General features: G+C 41.1%; 1 protein-coding gene across 2 annotated transcripts; it reads left to right on the plus strand.

Moving 5' to 3' along the window:
• The first annotated feature begins 5,319 nt into the window (after positions 1-5,319).
• Positions 5,320-19,133, plus strand: LOC144706290 (methionine-tRNA ligase, putative / methionyl-tRNA synthetase, putative / MetRS). 2 transcript variants are annotated; one of them, XM_078579166.1, is made up of 17 exons: positions 5,320-5,642; positions 5,744-5,888; positions 6,962-7,115; positions 7,191-7,346; positions 7,433-7,663; positions 8,220-8,363; positions 9,179-9,269; positions 15,117-15,223; positions 15,314-15,428; positions 16,480-16,598; positions 16,689-16,754; positions 16,841-16,969; positions 17,320-17,463; positions 17,535-17,634; positions 17,715-17,983; positions 18,074-18,169; positions 18,753-19,133. In XM_078579166.1, exons 1-17 carry the CDS (start codon positions 5,498-5,500, stop codon positions 18,981-18,983), a joined length of 2,442 nt encoding a protein of 813 aa, XP_078435292.1. In that variant the 5' UTR covers positions 5,320-5,497; the 3' UTR covers positions 18,984-19,133. The 2 variants fall into 2 exon arrangements, with proteins under 2 accessions (XP_078435292.1, XP_078435293.1); XM_078579167.1 differs by lacking the exon at positions 5,320-5,642 and adding an exon at positions 6,154-6,245 and having other exon boundaries at positions 5,750-5,888.
• The last annotated feature ends 195 nt before the right edge of the window (positions 19,134-19,328 follow it).

Raw genomic sequence — 19,328 nt, forward strand, 5'->3', positions numbered from 1 at the left:
GTATTTATAGGTTTTCTCTTAAGTCATGCCCAGGGGCATTTTCGTAATTTTTGCCACTTCAAATTTTTGCCCACTTCTCTTGATCCTCCTCTCTTCCTTGATCTTCTTAACCTGTTTTTGAATGTTCACTAGCCATAAAATGTTAAATATATTCCACTTGATTCAAAGAATCAAGTGGGGTTAGTGATTTCATAAAACAATACATATGCATGAACTTAGCATGAATTCACAAGATAATTGTAATGAATTTAAACTTAAGAACTTGATTATTTGATGACATATTTTAGAGTCATCACTACCCCATCAGAAAATATAGAGGAATAATAATAAAAAATTGTTCACAATTACAAGGATGATATAAAACAGCAGTGATATCTCTTTGGACGAAAATAGGATGCGGTATGGAAATTATGAAAATGTACCTTCTATTTCAGTTCTAAAATTTTTCTCTGCCTTCATCCGTAATATAAGAAGAAGTCAAGTAATACATACAAATTCGTCAAAATGAAAGAATTTTATTCAAAAATATTTTCGAATCAATTAATGATAAGAAATTAACTGCACAGATGAGAAGTGAAAAATAAATAAAGTACATTCTATCACACTTTTAAAAAACATAACGCTACCTTTGTTGTACGTTCAAATAAATCAACCAGCCTGCATAGTGCAGTAGTGTAAGTATATTATTCAGAAATAATTATTAAAGTTTGCACTGGGGTATTTATGATCAGCTCAAATATAATTGGTTCAAAAGGCATTTTTAAATGTGGCGGGGTAGACAAAAAGCTTCTTATACTTCAATCTTTAGAATTTGAAGTCACATTTCAGAAAGTGGAGTTATCACCACATTTTTGTCCGAATTGGAAATATATTTATTAGTTATTGAGGGAAAATCATGAAACCAAAGAAGAAATATTAGTTTTTCCATGTCTCCTTCCCTAAGATAGAAGGAAGATGGGAATGAAACCACATATCGGTATTTACTTTTAAAAAATAACCTTATATTATTTTTAGAATTTCTTAAAACTAAAATTTTGTCCAAATGTGTGGATATTTACAAAGTGTGTGGATCTTACCATTACATTGTGAGGCTACTGAAAAATAAATGCTATCAGGGAGATAAAAGAATAGCTCATTAAAATGATACTCTCATGATTTTTTAATATAATGTACTACATTTTCAGGTTGAAAATGTTCTAAATTATCTTTGTAACCTCAAATAAGTCATTACACACAGGTATCAGATGGTCTTCCTTATTTTGCTAAAAAAATCATTGCACAGTGAAACTCTGCCCTAATGGAGCAATGTAATCCTAGCCTAATGTGAATTATATTATTTGTGGCTACTGAAAAGATGTCTTATTTTTTTATTAATGAAGACGTGATATAAGAGAATATGAGAGTTAAAAAAGTGGTATATTGTATTTTTCAGGTTACCAACACAAATTGTTTGAAATGGGAACTTATCGACCAAGTCTTTGTTTAGAGTATTTTGGATCTACTAATGAGGTATATGATGAACTTTAGTAATATTCCTATCTCCTGTGATTTATAAGAAGTGGCCTGAAATAACATCTCAAAATTATATATTTAAAATTAGTCAGATTTGTCATGACATCTTATAATTGATAAATTTACTCACACATTCTCTTACAAATATGTCAGTTATTTCATGATAGATCTCAGATATTTCTTTTTGGCTAATATGTGGTCAAAGCATTTGATCGATATTGATAGTCTGATTACTTTTCCCCTTTTATTTTTTAAATTTAATGAAAATTTACTTTTCCATACATAAATAAAATGTGTGAAATTTGTTTGAATTGTTTTTTTAATTTTTATTGTATATGTGACTAAATAATGAATTCTAGAAGCTATCAAGATCAACTGACTACCGGTTGATAAAAATTCAATGTAGATCATGAAAAGAATTAAATAACCTTGATTTAACTCAAAATTTGTTTTGAATATTTCCAAAAATAAAAGTACAAGTACACATTGTCTATATAAATGAATTTTATTCAATATTTGATCTCTTTACTTACTGACTATTTTAATAGTTCAGTTAACACTGACCAAAATATGCATATAATATTTGAACTTGTCAATTATCTGTCAAATGAAGTATGATCAATAACAAAACTTAAACCATTGTAAAAGGAGCCTAAAATATTTAAAAAACAAAAAATAAATTCCCAAATAGATGATTTGATCCATTTAAACGTTAGTTTTAATCATTATTATTGAGAAATTAAGTATGAAATCCAAGTAATTTAATAGAAATTGGTTTCTTTGTTCATATAACTGAATTACTGATACAATTAAGACATCTTCTCGTTACTGATTGAGGTTTTGTGCCGTGCCACTTAAGACTATACGCATTTCTAATAATAGTGGAAGAAATCATTTATTTTTAATATGTTAAGTAATGAAGATTTTTCACTGAAGCTTCAAGATAATATCTTTATTATCGTATTTCCTACGCATCTCGAATTCATTAATGACAATACAATATAAGTCAACATAGTAAACATATATTAATTATATTTTTAGTGCCTATATTAATCTAGAAAACTATTGCAGAAGAATACTGACTGAAAAATCATGTGGCTTTGAGACATTTTATGACCACATATTACTGAACGTTTCTGGATTGAAGGTATCTACAATATTGGCATGTTGGTTGCAAGACAAGATGTTTGTGCATGCATAGCAAATAAAACTTAAGTAATTTGTGTAATCTCTATACGATCAAAATTTTACCTAACCCTAGGTTGTCCCAACTCTTTTCTTCCTTTTGTCAGATTGGCTTAGTTGGTCTAACTAGACCCCCAACCTGCAGTCTTATATGTGTTTGGTTAGTCTACCTACTAGTATGTTGGGCCCTATCCAAGAAATCCGGAATAAATTTTTAAAAAATGATAATCAAATGGGATGGAATTTACTCCCATGAATATGTTTTACAAAAAAAGTGTGAGTTACACTCGGGAAATCGGATATTATCATATTGGATTAAAAATCACCAAAATATATGATTAACTTCAAGTCTTAATTATGGTCTGATCAAAATATTTGATCAAATACCATTGAACATATCCTTGTTGGGCTCAACAAAATATTTGGCCAAATACCAGAAGGGGCATAGGTATTACTTGTAAGCTTACTAGAGATAGTAAAAATGAGAAAGTACAATGGGGGGCACATGAATGTGGAGCTAGTGTTTGTAAATTGTGGCTTGTGTGTGTGTGGCAGAAGTGACTAAGGTACAAGTGGTTGGATAGGGCGTAACGATTGTAGAGTTAAAGGATAGCTACAAAAAGAGTTGATATTGGAGTATATGGCTTAAGCTAACTTATGAGGGGGATGTGAAGGCCAAGGGAGATTAACTTCACAAAGCATATGGTGATAATCCTAAAATGAGCGATGCATCTACTCTATAGTCCCTTTGAAAATCTTCACAAATTCTTACATGATAACATGAATTCATATCATGTACTCACATGATACAATATGTACTTACATGATGTGGTGGAAACCGTAAGCTGACTGATGCGTCTGGTCTACATCCTTTTGATAATCTTCACAATTTTCTATAAGATAGCATGGATTCATATCATGTGATTACACATCATTTATCCAATATTTGATCGTAGTGATTGAAATAATCCATGATATCAATTTTTATAAAAAATATATTCTTGCAATAACATAGTTTACCCATTTTACAACTTTAAGATGAGTAATTAAAATACCGCAAATGCATGCTACGATTTCCCTGAATTATTATGATTTTTCAGATTTTTTGGAATTCTTTTAAAGTTGCATCCCTTTTAGTTCAGAAATAAATGATTTATATAAGTTAGAATATTTATTTTGAGGATTCACTCCCACTGACTTCTGGAATTATGGGCTTTATGGATCTTCATAACAAGTGGCAAAGTGGGTTAGAAGAGTATCCCTGGGTTAGCGAGTTATAGAGCGAGAAGAAAGTCAAATGGTCTAGAAAATAGGGTTTCCAAGAGGACAATCGGCCAAATTAATTCATCGTGGACTGACTCAAACTGGATTTCAAGTGCTGGAGAGAAGTGTCGTGTAGCAGATCATTGTTGGTATCCATATCCAAAGAGCACTATTATTCTGGTTTCATTTGATTTTGATTAGAAAACCAGATCAATTTTGATATTGATATGAAAGAACAATATGCAACATTGCTATAATTAAACATTATTGTGGATATCATTTTTCTTCCAACAACAGTATCAAGTAATACAAGTCTATGCATAGTTAATATCTTTAATGATATTTGATACCCTTATCAATACCCGTATTTGATACCACCATTGGGACTTACAAACTCTACATATGGCGCCACCCATATTTATCCTAGCCACGGATTTGGACTAAGATCTTGAAAGCGATGTGAAATAACAAATTTTAGTAGATTCAAGGGTTTTCTTGGTTATACCTCTGGTTCCTCATCTTCACTTTCCCACTTAATGCAAGGAACTGGTAGTACATAGAGGCACAAAGCATAGAAGAGTGATGTAGCCAGAGCCCTCAAGGTGATATATGACATAGTTCAATAATACTATATCATACTATTAATCTGGTTAATTCACATTGCAGTGGTATAAATGGTCCTAAGACCTGTTACGCCAAAGCTGTCTTGTCTTTGGTGATTTTTTTTCATATGTACGACACCCCATGAAACAGCGACGAGGCATGATCTTCGAAGGCTTACATTTTATAGGTGTCAATCAGGTTAATTCACATCGCATTAGTATAAATGGTCCTTAGACCTGATACACCAAAGCCGTCTTGACTTTGGTGATTTGTTTTAATATGTACGACACCTCATGAAACAGCGACGAGGCACGACCTTCGAAGGCTTACATTTTATGAGTGTCAATCAGGTTAATTCACCTCGCATTATTATAAATGGTCCTTAGACCTGATACACCAAAGCCGTCTTGACTTTGGTGATTTGTTTTAGTTTGCACGGCCCCCAATGAAGCGGTCACAAGGCAGGGCCTTCAAGGGCTTATATTTTATAGGTGTTAATCAAGTTAATTCACATCACAATAGTATAACTGGTCCTTAGACCTGATACACCGAAGACGTCTTATCTTTAGTGATTTGTTCTCGTAAGTACGATTCCCCGTGAAGCCGTGACGAGGCACGAATTAATGGTCTGACTGAGCTTATATTTTATACGCCTTTGAGGGCTTATATTTTATAGGCCTCTAAAGATAGTTTAGGGGCTTAATGGTCAGACTGGGATAAAGTATTTGGATTGGTCCGTTTGCCTAAGCGAAAGTCGTCGAGAGTTTGGCCAGGTTTGACCATGGGGTCGGTTAGGGTTTTTACTTGCTGCCCAGGCGACGGAGCCGCCATTAGTTCTTCATCGCCGGTGCTGGATTGATCCTGCCGCTGCCAATTGTCCGTTTTTGATCTTTGAATTTCGATAAAAACTGGTAAATTGAGGGAATTTTGAAGCATGGGGGACGAATCTGCGAGGATTTCCGGAGTTGTTGGGGAGAATCCACTGCCGAAGCTCCCCATCCCCGGTAAAAGGAACATCCTCATCACGAGCGCTCTCCCGTATGTCAACAACGTCCCCCACCTCGGCAACATAATTGGGTGTAATTTTCTGCCTGCGCCAAAGTTTGATGTTGATTTTGGGTTTTAGAGCTTGTAGAATTCAGGAAAGATCGTTTTTTTTCATGTTTTTGTAATTTTTTAGGCGTTCTGAGTGCCGATGTATTTGCTCGATACTGCCGGATTCGGGGTTACAACGCAATTTACATCTGTGGGACGGACGAGTATGGGACTGCCACGGAGACTAAGGCTTTGGAGGAGAATGCCACGCCAAAGCAGATTTGCGATAAGTTCGTCCGGCTTGCCTTTCCTAATTATCGATTATTCTCTTTGATTGCAGCCGAAAACAAACCTCTTACTATGTTTCTCACAACCAACTGAATAATAAATGATGCAATTAAGCGTGCTTTAATTCCAAAAAATAATTAAGCGCGCTGATTTTTATCTTCCGTAGTTATTGAAAATATTCATTTTTTTGAAATATAAAAGATACTGAAGATATTCGACAATTGGTTTTGCGCATTTCCCTTAATCCTCTATAATTTATATTGCTAGGTACCATGAAATTCACAAGGAAACATGGGTTATCTTCCATGATCACAGCTGAGAACAGAACTTTTCCAATGTTTCTCACAACCAACTATATGGTATATTATATTATTACGCTAGCTGAAACATTTTATTTCTGTGGTTCCTGAAAATTTTCAACTATCGATGAAACTCTTTTGCCATAATAGTTTCCTTTACAGTCTTGTATTTTTAGGAACCATAAAATTCACAAGGAAACATGGATTAACTTCTTTGCTGACAGCTAAGAGCAGATCATTCACTATGTTTCTTACGATCAACTAACGAATGTCTGGTGTAGTTTAGCGCAATGAAATCTCTTTTCTGCAGTTCTTGAAGACATTCAAATATTGATGATGCACATTTCCCTTAATAATCCCCTTCTCGATCTTACTATATTTCTAGGTACCACGAAATTCACAAAGAAACATGGATTAATATCTTTAATTACAGTTGGGAACATATCGTTATTGATATTTCTCACAACTAACTCAATTGCTGAACTATTTCTCTTTGGTTTTTGAAGATCTCCGTCAATTGATGATTATCATTTCTCTAATTGTATCCTCTACGATCTTATCTTTCCAGGTGCCATGAAATTCAAAATGAAACATTTATTAATTTCGTCGATTACAACTGAGAGTAGACATTTCATTATGCGTGGCAAAACCAACTATAGGATAAATGATGTATTTATGCTTACTAAATCTGTTTTCTACAGTTGTCGAATTTTTTCATAAATTGATGATACTCATTTCCCTTAGCAGTCTCCCTTAAGTTCTTATAACATTTCTAGGTACCATGAAATTCACAAGGACATCTACCAGTGGTTTGGGATTAGCTTTGACCACTTTGGGCGCACATCTACCCCTCAACAAACAGAGGTCTGCCAGGCCATCTTTCAGAAACTCTTAGAAAATAACTGGCTCTCCGAGAACACTATGCAACAGGTCCACTATTTCAACGTTGAATTCTCCTTGCGCGTTTCCATTTGTGACATTCTCTGAACTGTTCCATAATAACAGCTATATTGTGATAACTGTAAAAAATTCCTGGCTGACCGGCTAGTTGAAGGCATCTGTCCAACTTCTGGATGTGATAATCAGTCTGCCCTTGGGGATCAGTGTGAGAAATGTGGAAAACTCTTGAACCCAACGGAACTAAAGGATCCCAAGTGCAAGGTAAAGAGAGAAATGCCATTTTCTACCATATTCCTGGTGTTTATTTCGTTCCTGAATTCATCATTTTCTTGATTTATTGCTTACAGGTATGCAAGGCCACGCCAAGAATCCGTGACACTGACCACCTTTTCCTTGAGCTTCCTCTGTTGAAGGATAGACTAGAGGAGTATATCAACAGCACGTCTGCCGCTGGCGGTTGGTCCCAAAATGCGATTCAGACCACTAATGCATGGCTGAAGGAAGGGCTTAAAGCTCGATGCATTACTAGAGACCTGAAGTGGGGTGTTCCTGTCCCTCACGAGAAATATAAAGACAAGGTTTCTGCTTAGTTCCTCAATCCCTTTTCATTAAATATACATTTAAGAGTTATAATCAGGATGTGAATTCGAAATTTGATTTATTTTATTAGTCTGCCAATCCTTTTTCAACTAATATAAGTTGAGAAAAACGAGGAAGCACTGTCGTTACTCCTTAATTTCTTAGTCTGCTCAGAGTGGACTAAGAATGACTGCAGGGTGGCACATTCTTCATAGCTCAATTCGTACATAGACCAAGTTACCTTTTTTTACGTATTAATATGCTTGCTCTCGCCCTTAGTTGTTAACCACTTGAAGGTGAAATGGATGCAAGTATGAGTTTCCTGTTGTAATTTATCTTGTTGTTCTTGAGCCTGAGTTTACTAGAGTAGAATACATAATTGAAATATTAATTCGGAACTTTGATGTACGTTTAATCCTTTAGCTACTTAACGAAAATATATTTTCTTATTCTCACCTCCTGATATTTAATACCAAATTTACTTTTAGGTCTAATTTTTTGCAACAATATGTATTTTTCGCTTAATAATGATTTGTATATGTTCTTTAAATCCAGGTATTTTACGTCTGGTTTGATGCTCCGATTGGCTATGTATCAATCACTTCGTGCTACACTAAAGATTGGGAGAAGTGGTGGAAGGACCCTGAGAATGTGGAGTTGTTCCAGTTCATGGGGAAAGACAACGTCCCTTTCCACACGGTAACAAATTTCATGCTCATGTAGTTCTGTCTCTTTCGGATGAATTTCCTTACTAGAATTTCTTTGTTTCTGCTTGGTGTGTGTAATTGATGATTTATGCTCTTAAAGGTTAATGAGTTTATTCACCTGATTAAATCTGCTCTTGCTGTTTACTTACAATCAGTGATTGAGTCTTAAATAGTGAGACCAGACACCTGTCGACTTCATATCAAAGCTAGATGGGATTAAGATTTGTGAAACTATATCCATTAAAATTTTTTTTGAAAAAAGAGGGGAAGGTCCCTAAATGTTCATGAAACGATGATCGCAGGGTTTAGTGTTCTAGGTTTTAGGGTTTGGGGTTAAGGGTCGTTTAATACAACTGCTGGTTACCTTTTTTTCCTGTAATTGTGTACCTATAATTCTTTTATATTTACTCAACCACTTCTTGAGAGAGATTTGTTTTTGAAAGATGATGATGGGGGTGATCACCTGACGAAATGGTAAACACCCGACATCCACGTATAAACCTCTGAAGATCTACCCGTACTTCTGGACAAAGATAACGTAATTCTTAAGTATTTCCTTGACTTGGAAAGAAACTCAAAATCAATGAAGAAATTCAATTTGTCTTATCTTTGGGTCTTTTCTGGCACTCTTTTCCTTCTCTAGTGATTACCAGTATCCATCTTTCATATTTTTGTTAAGGTCTGTAATCGCGTACTCTTCTTGTGCTCCTGAATCTTCTCATAGCTCAGATTTATGTGTTTTTTTACATTTTGCTCGGTTGGTTGAATCTCTAATTAGTTTCAATCTTGTGACATTGAGACGTCTAGGTGATGTTTCCTTCCTCCCTTCTCGGAACTGGTGAAAATTGGACTCTCATGAAGACCATTAGTGTGACAGAATATTTGAATTACGAATCAGGTACTCTTAGAAAAATCCGGGCGGTTTCTTTGCCTTGTTAGTTCGTGTGTAATTTTATCTTTTCCTAGTGTAAACAAGAAAAGAACTATTCTTAATAGCAAATGAAAGAGATTACATGGTTTTATAGGAAGCCCTAATGGGCTGACTAGAGAGGGCCCTTAATGGGCTAACAAGAGAGAGAACATAAAGACATGTAATATTCAGATCAACACTCCCCCTCAAGCTGGAGCGTGGATGTTATCCACACCCAGCTTGGAACAGAGCTCCTCAAACCTAGGGGCATGAAGCCCTTTGGTGAAGATATCTGCAAGCTGTTCAGCGGACGGAACATAAGGCGTGCAAAAATCTCCCGATTCAAGCTTCTCTTTGATGAAATGGCGATCAATCTCGATGTGCTTTGTACGGTCATGCTGAACGGGGTCATGAGCAATGCTAATCGCCGATTTGTTGTCGCAGAACAGCTGGACAAGAGAGGGAACTGGACACCGTAGCTCACGAAGAAGCTGGGTAATCCAAAGTGCTTCACACAGACCATGCGCAAGGGCACGGAACTCCGCTTCAGCACTCGATCGAGAGACCACTTTCTGCTTCTTGCTCCTCCAAGTAATCAGATTGCCGCCCAAGAACGTGCAATACCCAGATGTGGACCGACGATCAACCACAGAGCCGGCATAATCTGCATCAATGTAGACTTCAAGACGCAGGCCGGTATGGCGACGAAACAATAATCCACGGCCAATGGTGCCCTTCAGGAAACGGAGGAGACGATGAGCAGCATGAAAATGGCTCATGCGAGGAGTCTGCATGAACTGACTCAGAACACCCACTGAATATGCAATGTCCGGGCGAGTGTGGGTGAGATAAAGCAGTTTTCCCACAAGTCTTCTATATGGGCCAGGCTCAGCAAGCTCCTCATCCGCATCGGCACCAAGTCGATGGTTCGCATCAATCGGTGTCGAAGCAGGCTTGGCGTCCTCCTTTCCAAGCTCACAGAGAAGGTCCACCGTATACTTTCTCTGACAAATAAAGATCCCGCTGGAAGAATAGGCCACCTCTATGCCAAGAAAGTACCTCAACGGGCCAAGATGGCGAATAGCAAATTCCGACGAGAGATACATAGCCAGCTCAGTAATGGTCGTCGTATCATCACCCGTAATAATGATGTCATCCACGTACACAAGAAGAATAGCGACTCCCCCTGACGTGGAATGGCGGTAGAAAAGGGTGTGATCACCATTACACTGACGGTATCCACGACGCTGCATGGCCGTCGTGAAACGACCAAACCAGGCACGAGGAGATTGCTTCAAGCCATATAATGCTTTCTTCAGGCGACAGACAACAGACTGCGGAGACGATGGCACTAAGGAAGTGTAGCCAGGAGGTAATGCCATGTAGATCTCCTCAGTCAACTCTCCATGCAGAAAAGCATTCTTCACATCATATTGTTGCAAAATCCAGCCCCGATCCGCAGCAAGGGCCAATAAGATCCGCACAGTATTCAGCTTGGCGACGGGAGCAAAGGTCTCCTGATAATCAATGCCATGTTTCTGCGTGAACCCTTGTGCCACAACCCGGGCTTTGTGGCGCTCAATAGAACCGTCAAATTATGCTTCACAGCATACACCCAACGGCTACCCACGAGATGCTTCCGGCGGTAGAGGAACCAGATCCCACGTTTCATTGTGAGCAAGAGCCTGAAGTTCTTCCGCCATGGCCTGACGCCAATGCGGAAATGAAAGGGCAATGTCCACCGTCTTGGGAAGGGAAGTGGCATCAAGGGAGGTGAGAAGGGCATGATAAGAGGGTGAGAGGCGATGAGAGGAGATAGATTCCGCCAACGGATAGAGGGGAGAGGAACGGGAAGAGGGCAACACGGCTAATGAGGAGGTGGCAGGAGGGGTGGAGGTTGAGGGAGACGGGGCAGCAGGAGACGAAGAAGGAAGCCGAGGCTTGCGACGAGCAAGGGTAATACCATAGCGTTTTTCAGGCGGGCAGCGACGGATAGGGAGCGGAGGAATCGAAGAAGGTGCAGCAGAAGGGTCAAGCGCAGGAGCAGATACTGGAGGAGGCTCCACAGGAGGGACTGAGACGGCGGCCGGAGGCGGGTCGGGAGGCACAATTGCTGGAGGAGCAACAGGCAGAGACACGTCGGGCGGGGCCGGTGAAGAGGGACGAGGGACGAGGATGAGGAATTCGAGTGGATCGGAGGGAGATGGGGACGATGAGGGTTCAGGAGAGGAGGAGGAATAGTAGGGAAGCAATTCATCAAACGTGGCATCTTTGGTGACGACGAACCGACGAGAGGGTGGATGATAGCATAAATAGCCTTTTTGGGTGGAAGAATAGCCAACAAACACACACTTGATAGCACGGGGATCCAGTTTATCACGACCCAGTTGGTGGTTGGGCGCATAGCATACACATCCAAATACACGAGGAGTAAGATGAGTTCGGAGAGAGAGAGTTGGAAAGGAATGCTGAAGACGGTCAATGGGAGTGGAGTAGTCAAGCACTCGAGATGGAAGGCGATTAAGAAGATGGATGGCGGTGGAGACGGCTTCCCCCCAAAAATACTTGGGCACATGCATATGGAAGAGAAGGCTCCGAGTCATTTCAAAGATGTGACGGAATTTTCTTTCGGCAAAGCCATTTTGCTGTGGTGTATAGGGACAAGAAGTTTCATGGATAATGCCTTTGTCTTGGAAGAAGGTGCTTAACGTAGTCTTTAGCATTGTCGGAGCGGAAGCGACGAATGGATATAGAGAATTGAGTTTGGATAAGGGAGTAAAATTGAGGAATGACACGAGATATCTCCGATTTGTTCTTCAAGAAATATGCCCACGTGAATCGAGTAGCGTCGTCAATAAAGATGCATAACCACCGAGAACCGGAAGTACTATGAATAGGGAAGGCCCCACACATCGGTGTGAATAAGGAGAATGGGGTCGAAGAATGAGAAGGCGAGATAGGATCGTGAATGCGATGATGTTTGGCAATTCGACAAGCAGTACAAACAAAACGGTCCACAGAATGGCCTTGAAAGAGTTTAGGAAAGAGACGATAAAGAGTAGCAAAAGAAGGATGGCCGAGACGTCGATGAAGAAGCCACAAACGCTCGTGGGAAGCCGAAGGGAAACTGCCGCAGCAGCAAAAGCAAGAGAACTCGAAGGGCGAACAAGATAGAGCCCCTCATGCTCCTCAGCAATGGAAATCGTCCTCCCGACACCTTATCACGATAAAAACATGAATTAGGAGAGAAGGTAAGGTCTTGTTTCAAGTCGCGAACAAGGCTAGATAGGGAGAGAAGATGATGAGTAAGGCGAGGAACATGAAGAACTTTAGATAGATGCATAGAACAGGAAAGGGCCACACGACCAATACCCGCCACGGTGAGAAGATCGCCGGAGGCTGTTTTAACTTTGGAGGAGCCAGAAACGGGTGCATAAGTTTGAAAGGCTCGAGGATTTGGGGTCATGTGGGCGGTGGCACCGGAATCAAGAAGCCAAGTGGAAGAGGAAAAAGAATGGCCAGGAGGGGATGTAGGTGTGGGAAGACTGGTGGACATACCTGCGTGGGCCAAGGAGCATGAGCCCACGACTGGAGGATCAAGCAAGCGGCGTAGACGCTCCATCTCTTCCGGAGTGAAGCTAGCGGGCGAGGCACTAGTCGGGAGAAGACCGTACAGCATAGGCACTTGACCCGGGGGGGGCACGGACGAGGCGGCTGCAGCAAGGTTGCTTGGTTGTGCGCGTTTCCGTTGAAGCTTGTAGCACGTCTCCTTAGAGTGACCTCGCTTCTTGCAGTAATTGCAAAACAGCGAAGGATCACCCTTTGGAGAATCCTCCGTCCGAGCCGTCGGACCACGTGGCAAAGAGCCGGGTGGTGGAGTCGACGATGGGCGTGCAGACGAAGAGGAATGAGCTACAAGTGCCGAAGCCGAGTTCTGGGCCTGCTGAAAGCGGGATTCTTCAACCCGCACACTATGGAGCGCATCCTTGAAGGTAGGACCAGTCTCTCGATGAATAAGCTGAGCCCGTACAACTTCATATTCCGGGTTCAGTCCCATAAGAAACTGGAAAACCCGAAGTTGAAGAGTATATTGGCGGTCCACCGAATGGGGGTCGGGCGGCATGTAGTAGTCAATTTCATTCCACAACGAAATGAGCTCCGTACTGTACTCCATGATAGACCGGTCCCCTTGACGCAGGTTAGCGGGCCGATGTACCAATTCGTACAGAGTCGCAATGTTGTGCTTCTTGGAGTGGCTCTCAAGTGCTGCTTCCCAGACCGCCCGAGCTGACTCTAGAGACATGAATTCACCTTTAACACTAGGTGAAATACTGTCCAAGAGCCAACGATGAACTACCCCCTCAACGTCCAGCCAGTCATAATACTTGGGATCGGTCCGGGAAGGTCCGTCTTCTAGAAGATGGCGCATGAGACGCCCTTTTAAAGTTATCTGGACGTACTGGCGCCATTGCAGGAGATTGAATCCAGTAAACATACCATCCGGAGGCATCCGAGGCAAAGAGGATGGTCCAGAGGAGGACGACCAATTCCCGGGCTCGAGAGGCACTGCAGATGCATGTGGCGTAGATACCGGCGTCGAGTCTGGCGTAACAGTAGAGGTCTGGGCTTCAACCGGGTTTGTCATGATGAAAGCAGAGTAGACCACAGTTAGAAGGCGCCGGAACGACGAGAAGCCGGGACTGCAGGCGCCGAGACGTCGGGCGCCGGGACGGTGGGAGCCGGGACAGCGGGTGCCGGGACGTCGGGCGCCGGGACGCTGGCGCGGGGCGGGCGCAGGGCAGCGGGCGCAGGCAGCGGGCGCCGGACGATGGTCGCCGGGCGGCGAGCCGGGCGGCGCGAGCCGGGCGGCGCGAGCCGAGGGCACGAGCCGAGGCGGCGCAGGCCGGGACGGCGGCGCCGGAGCGAAGACGCTGGGACGGGCGGACGTCAGAACGGCAGCGCCTGGGAGGCCCGGAGCGACGGCGAGAGACCGGAGCGCGAGATCAGGCGGTTGTGAGAACCGCCGAAGATCGAGCGCAAGGTCGAGCCAGAAACCCAGATTAGGGTTAGGGTTAGGGCTCTGATACCATGTAAACAAGAAAAGAACTATTCTTAATAGCAAATGAAAGAGATTACAGGGTTTTATAGGAAGCCCTAATGGGCTGACTAGAGAGGGCCCTTAATGGGCTAACAAGAGAGAGAAAATAAAGACATGTAATACTCAGATCAACACCTAGAACATCATCTCAATGTGAGGGATTTAATTCTGTATTTGCCAGTCGAACAAAATTTGTGGACGGATGACGAATCATCATCTATTCCACCAGACCATCATCATTCATCCGTCCAGACATAGGGACAATGGACAGACTTATCGGGTGCGCTCTGGGTAGGCATTTACTTGGGCGCAGGACAGCATTTTGGGATTATAACAAGAGGATTAGATGAGTGATGGCTAATGACTGGAGGGGAAGGTTGGAATCGTTTGGATGATGATGGGCGATGGCTGCAACAAATGATGCCAGAAGTTGGAAAGAGCAAAAAGAATACCAAAAAAATGACGCATAATCTTTTCACCCAACTTTCCTTTATCTCTCCATTCGTCTTCATCTATTGTCCTTTTCGTTCTGTCATCAGTCTTGCAGACTGATCATGCCTTCCGATGGATGATGAATGGGATAAACATTTCCTACTTGAACAAATGACTGGACAAAGTTTGTCTGCGAACCTTACTTCCTAGGCAGTTCAATGTTATCACTCCTTTACGTTTGAAATGTTTAAGCTTTATGTTGTTTATGCCAGAGTCATCTTTCTTAGGAAATAATTCATTTGCAGGAAAGTTTTCAAAGAGCAAGGGTACAGGCGTTTTTGGCAATGATGCAAAAGAGACTAAGATTCCCCCTGAGGTGTGGAGATATTACTTACTGACTAATAGGCCGGAGGTTAGTCCATCAAATGAGACCTTTTATTTTCTTCAAAAATCCAGAACTGTTTCTTGCTTTCATGCTAATCCCCTGTTTCTTCTGCCGCAGGTGTCTGACACTCTATTCACATGGGCTGATTTGCAAGCTAAATTAAATAGCGAGTTGTTAAGTAATTTAGGCAACTTCATTAATCGAGTCTTGAGTTTTATTGCGAAACCTCAAGGTGCGTTGATCACTTCGGGACTTCTACTGCTGTTTTTATTTCTTAGAAACTAGATCTCAGCTCGGCTTCCCTCCGGTGCCACCCTCTCCACCTCTAGTGCGTTTAGGGTTTACCAAAACCCCGACCGATTCCACGTCAAAAACTGGCAAAAATACTAGTTACAAAGTTGGGCAACGGCCCACAACGAAATGTTGAGCAAACACGTGACACATTCTGTGAGCACGTGAATAGTCATAAATCCGAGTAGGCTGCTTACTTCTTGGGCCCACTCTGGTGCATCAGAAGGAAATAAAACACAAGACAAGAATTAAACAGACATTACTAACACCAGGACAGTAGAAGCGTCTTTAGATGTTTCTTTATGAAAAATTTTGGAGTCATGCTAATAGTTATATGAGGTTTAAACCTTCTCCACTTCAAAATTCTTCAAACAAAAAAACTTCATTTCTTTCACTTCTCATCTTCCCTTTGATAAGTCTTTCATACTCTTGGCAGATGGGAACTTGGCTTTGGCTGTAAACTGCGAGAAATAAATGTACAAATTTGGGGTAATTGTTGCAACATTGGTTGAATCAGGGTTCTGACCCGGGTCGACTAAAACCCCAACCTGCCCTTTCGGTTGAATCAGGTCACATGGTCTTGTAATACAACTGGTCGCATCAATTCCTAGTTATTTCTTAATTTATAAACATCAATTCCTTTGGGGTGGACTGATCTGAACTGCCAAACCAGACGACCTAAATTAATAAATTGGCTTACTGGGCTGACTGCGTCCGTAACATCAAGTAGATCTACCAACCCAGGTGGCCTGAATTCCGACCTGAAGGTCAGCTCATCTGATCTGACCTGACCTGACCCAAGCACGATGTTGAATCTTTTTTCTAACGGAGGAGTTTACCTTAAACCCGCTCTTTGAACACCAGGTCGAATCACTTTTCTCCGAAAGCATCCAAAGACTTATCAGACGGCCATTTTCTTAATTTCTATTGTTTAATATATAGACTGGTACATTTAAAATATTTAGTCGACTGATAACATGATTTATCATCAGGGCTAGGCTATGATTCTATCATCCCAGATGTTCAAAATCCTGAATTGCATCCAAAAACCAAAGCCTTGGGGGAGAAAGTTGGCGCTTACGTTGACCAATATGTTGAAGCAATGGAGAAGGTAACAAAAGTTTCATAGTTTGTTCCTCTTTTGTTGATGTCTATGATCGTGGTTTGAAATTTTAATTTTGAATTCAAATTTCCATGACAGGTTAAATTAAAGCAGGGTTTGAAGATCGCCATGAGTATTTCCAGCGAGGGGAACTTTTACCTTCAAGTGATGATTTTTCTTTTCTGTCCTTTACTGGAAGTTGGGTCCTCGTGGGAGCTGGAAATTAATTTATATTTTAATTCTGCTCGTAGGACAACCAATTCTGGAAGCTCTTTAAAGAAGATCCTGCCTCTTGTGCGATTGTAATGAAAACATCTGTCGGCATTGTCTACCTTTTGGCAACGTTGTTGGAACCATTCATGCCCTCTTTCTCTGATGAGGTGATTCTCTCTTTTTTTTATTTGATTCATAACACTAAATCAGTGCCGAACTGTTCATAAAAGTTTTATTCGGTTACTGCAAACACTCTTAAAATTTTTTTTCTAAACTTTGTATTTTCTTTGTTCCTCTTTAGTAAATGAACTTTGAATAAAATAAACAGGAAAAAAGAAGAGATGTCATTACAAATTGTGCTTTGGTTTGATAATATTTTATTAAAAGTTTCTTAAAGTAAACCTTTAGTAAAGTGAGAAAAAACAAAAAAAAGAAAACAATATCGTACCCTGCCTGCTAATGCCACAAATTCTTCGTCCTGAATATTTGTGAAAATTTCTTTTTGTTGTCAATGAAGGTGCTGAAGCAGCTCAACCTTTACGGAGTACGCCCTCTCTCTCTCTCTGATGAAAACGGGGACAGTCTTCTGGCCAAGAACCTGTGGAACATCATCCCGTCCGGTCACAAGATTGCCACGCCGCAGCCTCTGTTCAAGGAACTGGTGCGTTGACCTTTAATTGGAAATTATCAGAAATATGGAACTTTTAACTAATGGAATTAATTGTTCTTTAGAAAGACGAAGACGTAGCGGGTTTCAGGGAAAGATTTGCTGGGAGCCAGGCGGACAGGCTCCTTAAGATCTCCGAGCAAGTGAAGAACATCGCGGTTTCAGGTTTTTCTTTTTTCTCTCTTGAAATTTCATCTGGATCAAGATGAAAAAAAAAACTAAATATCTGCTTTGTTTCACTATAGATGGAAAGGGGAAGAAGGAGCAGCCGTCAGGCAAGCCGACGGCTGGGTCAAAGTCAAAGCCAAAGTCAGAGTCAAAGTCAAAGACAACACCAACGGCCGAGCCAGAGATTTGCATATCCCGGCTGGATATACGGGTTGGTCTGATCACCAAGGTTCAGAAACACCCGGACGCGGATTCTCTCTACGTGGAAGAGATCGATGTGGGGGAATCAACGCCGAGGACGGTGGTCAGCGGCCTCGTTAAGCATGTCCCCATCGAAGAGATGCAGGTCAACGCCTCATCATCCTATTCATGGACTAATTTGATTAATGGTCCATTGATCACATCTTAACGGTTGCAATTGAATTGTTTTTTACAGAATCGAAAGGTCTGCGTGCTCTGTAACCTGAAGCCTGCCACCATGAGAGGGATTAAATCCCACGCCATGGTCTTAGCCGCTTCCAACGAGACCAAGGTATGGGAGTCTTCATCCATCCCTCCAATCTTGATGAATCAGTTCTTTTCCTACCTTATCAAATCGATCGATCCATCGGATTGATTAGTTTGATCCATAAAAAAATAAAACGAGTAGATTTTTTTTTTTGAATGAAATAATCAAGTAGAAATAAAAAGCCATGGCCAGACTTTTATCAGGTGAAAAAAAGAAAAAAAATGTCCCCCAATTTCATCAAATTTAGTAACGGCCTTTTTGATCTAATCTGCTACCTTGATCCCCTTCATCAGACCCTAAATATTTACAGTCTGTTGCAAAGTGGCAGTTCTTGATATGTGTCTTGAGACTTAATCCTAGCTCAAAAGGGAAACCCAAATTCCAACTTCTGAAACTTTAAACTCTTGTGACTGCCTTGATCCAAAACCCTAAACCCGAAGCCCAGATTCTAAACCCAAAACCTAGATCGAAATCTGATAATCACTGGTGGCTTAGTGAATGGTGATTTTTTTTTCATTAAATCCCAGACCCTGAATTCAAGATTCAAAGAATATTATCGCTGTTTACTACGGATGATCAAATGAGTATTATTTTTTGCTTGGGCAAGGTGGAATTGGTGGATCCACCAGCAGACGCAAAGGTGGGAGAGAGGGTGATGTTCCCAGGATTCTCCGGGGAGTCGGACGTCGTGCTCAACCCCAAAAAGAAGGTTTGGGAAACGCTGCAGCCCGATCTCCACACCAACTCAGAGCTCATCGCGCTCTTCAAGAACATCCCTCTCACCACCTCTGCCGGCGTTTGCAGAGTGGCCTCCATTGCTGACGGCATCATCAGGTAATATTTTTGAAAGTTTTTAAATTTTTGCTGAAGGTTATTCGTCTCTTGTTCCTCGAGATTTATTCTCAGTTTGTATTTATTGAAGAGAAATTCTAGCAGTAACTGGGTGGTATTCATCCTGTTTTTCTTAATGAATTTTGTTTTTAGTCCATGTTTTTGGCCCAAGGAAGGCATTGGTGCATTGTTTTTAGTCTGGGTGTATCTTATTATCTTATTGTGGAATAGTAAAATATCCCTCACAATCAAATTTTTTTTTCTCCGAAAGCTTCTAGGACTGGTTTGGAGAGGGAGAGAGAGAGAGATAGATGGAGAGGGAGAGATGGAGAGAGACAGAGAGAGATAGATG

This window comes from Wolffia australiana, chromosome 8 (assembly GCF_029677425.1).
Source record: "Wolffia australiana isolate 7733 chromosome 8, ASM2967742v1".
NCBI classification, from domain to species: domain Eukaryota; kingdom Viridiplantae; phylum Streptophyta; class Magnoliopsida; order Alismatales; family Araceae; genus Wolffia; species Wolffia australiana.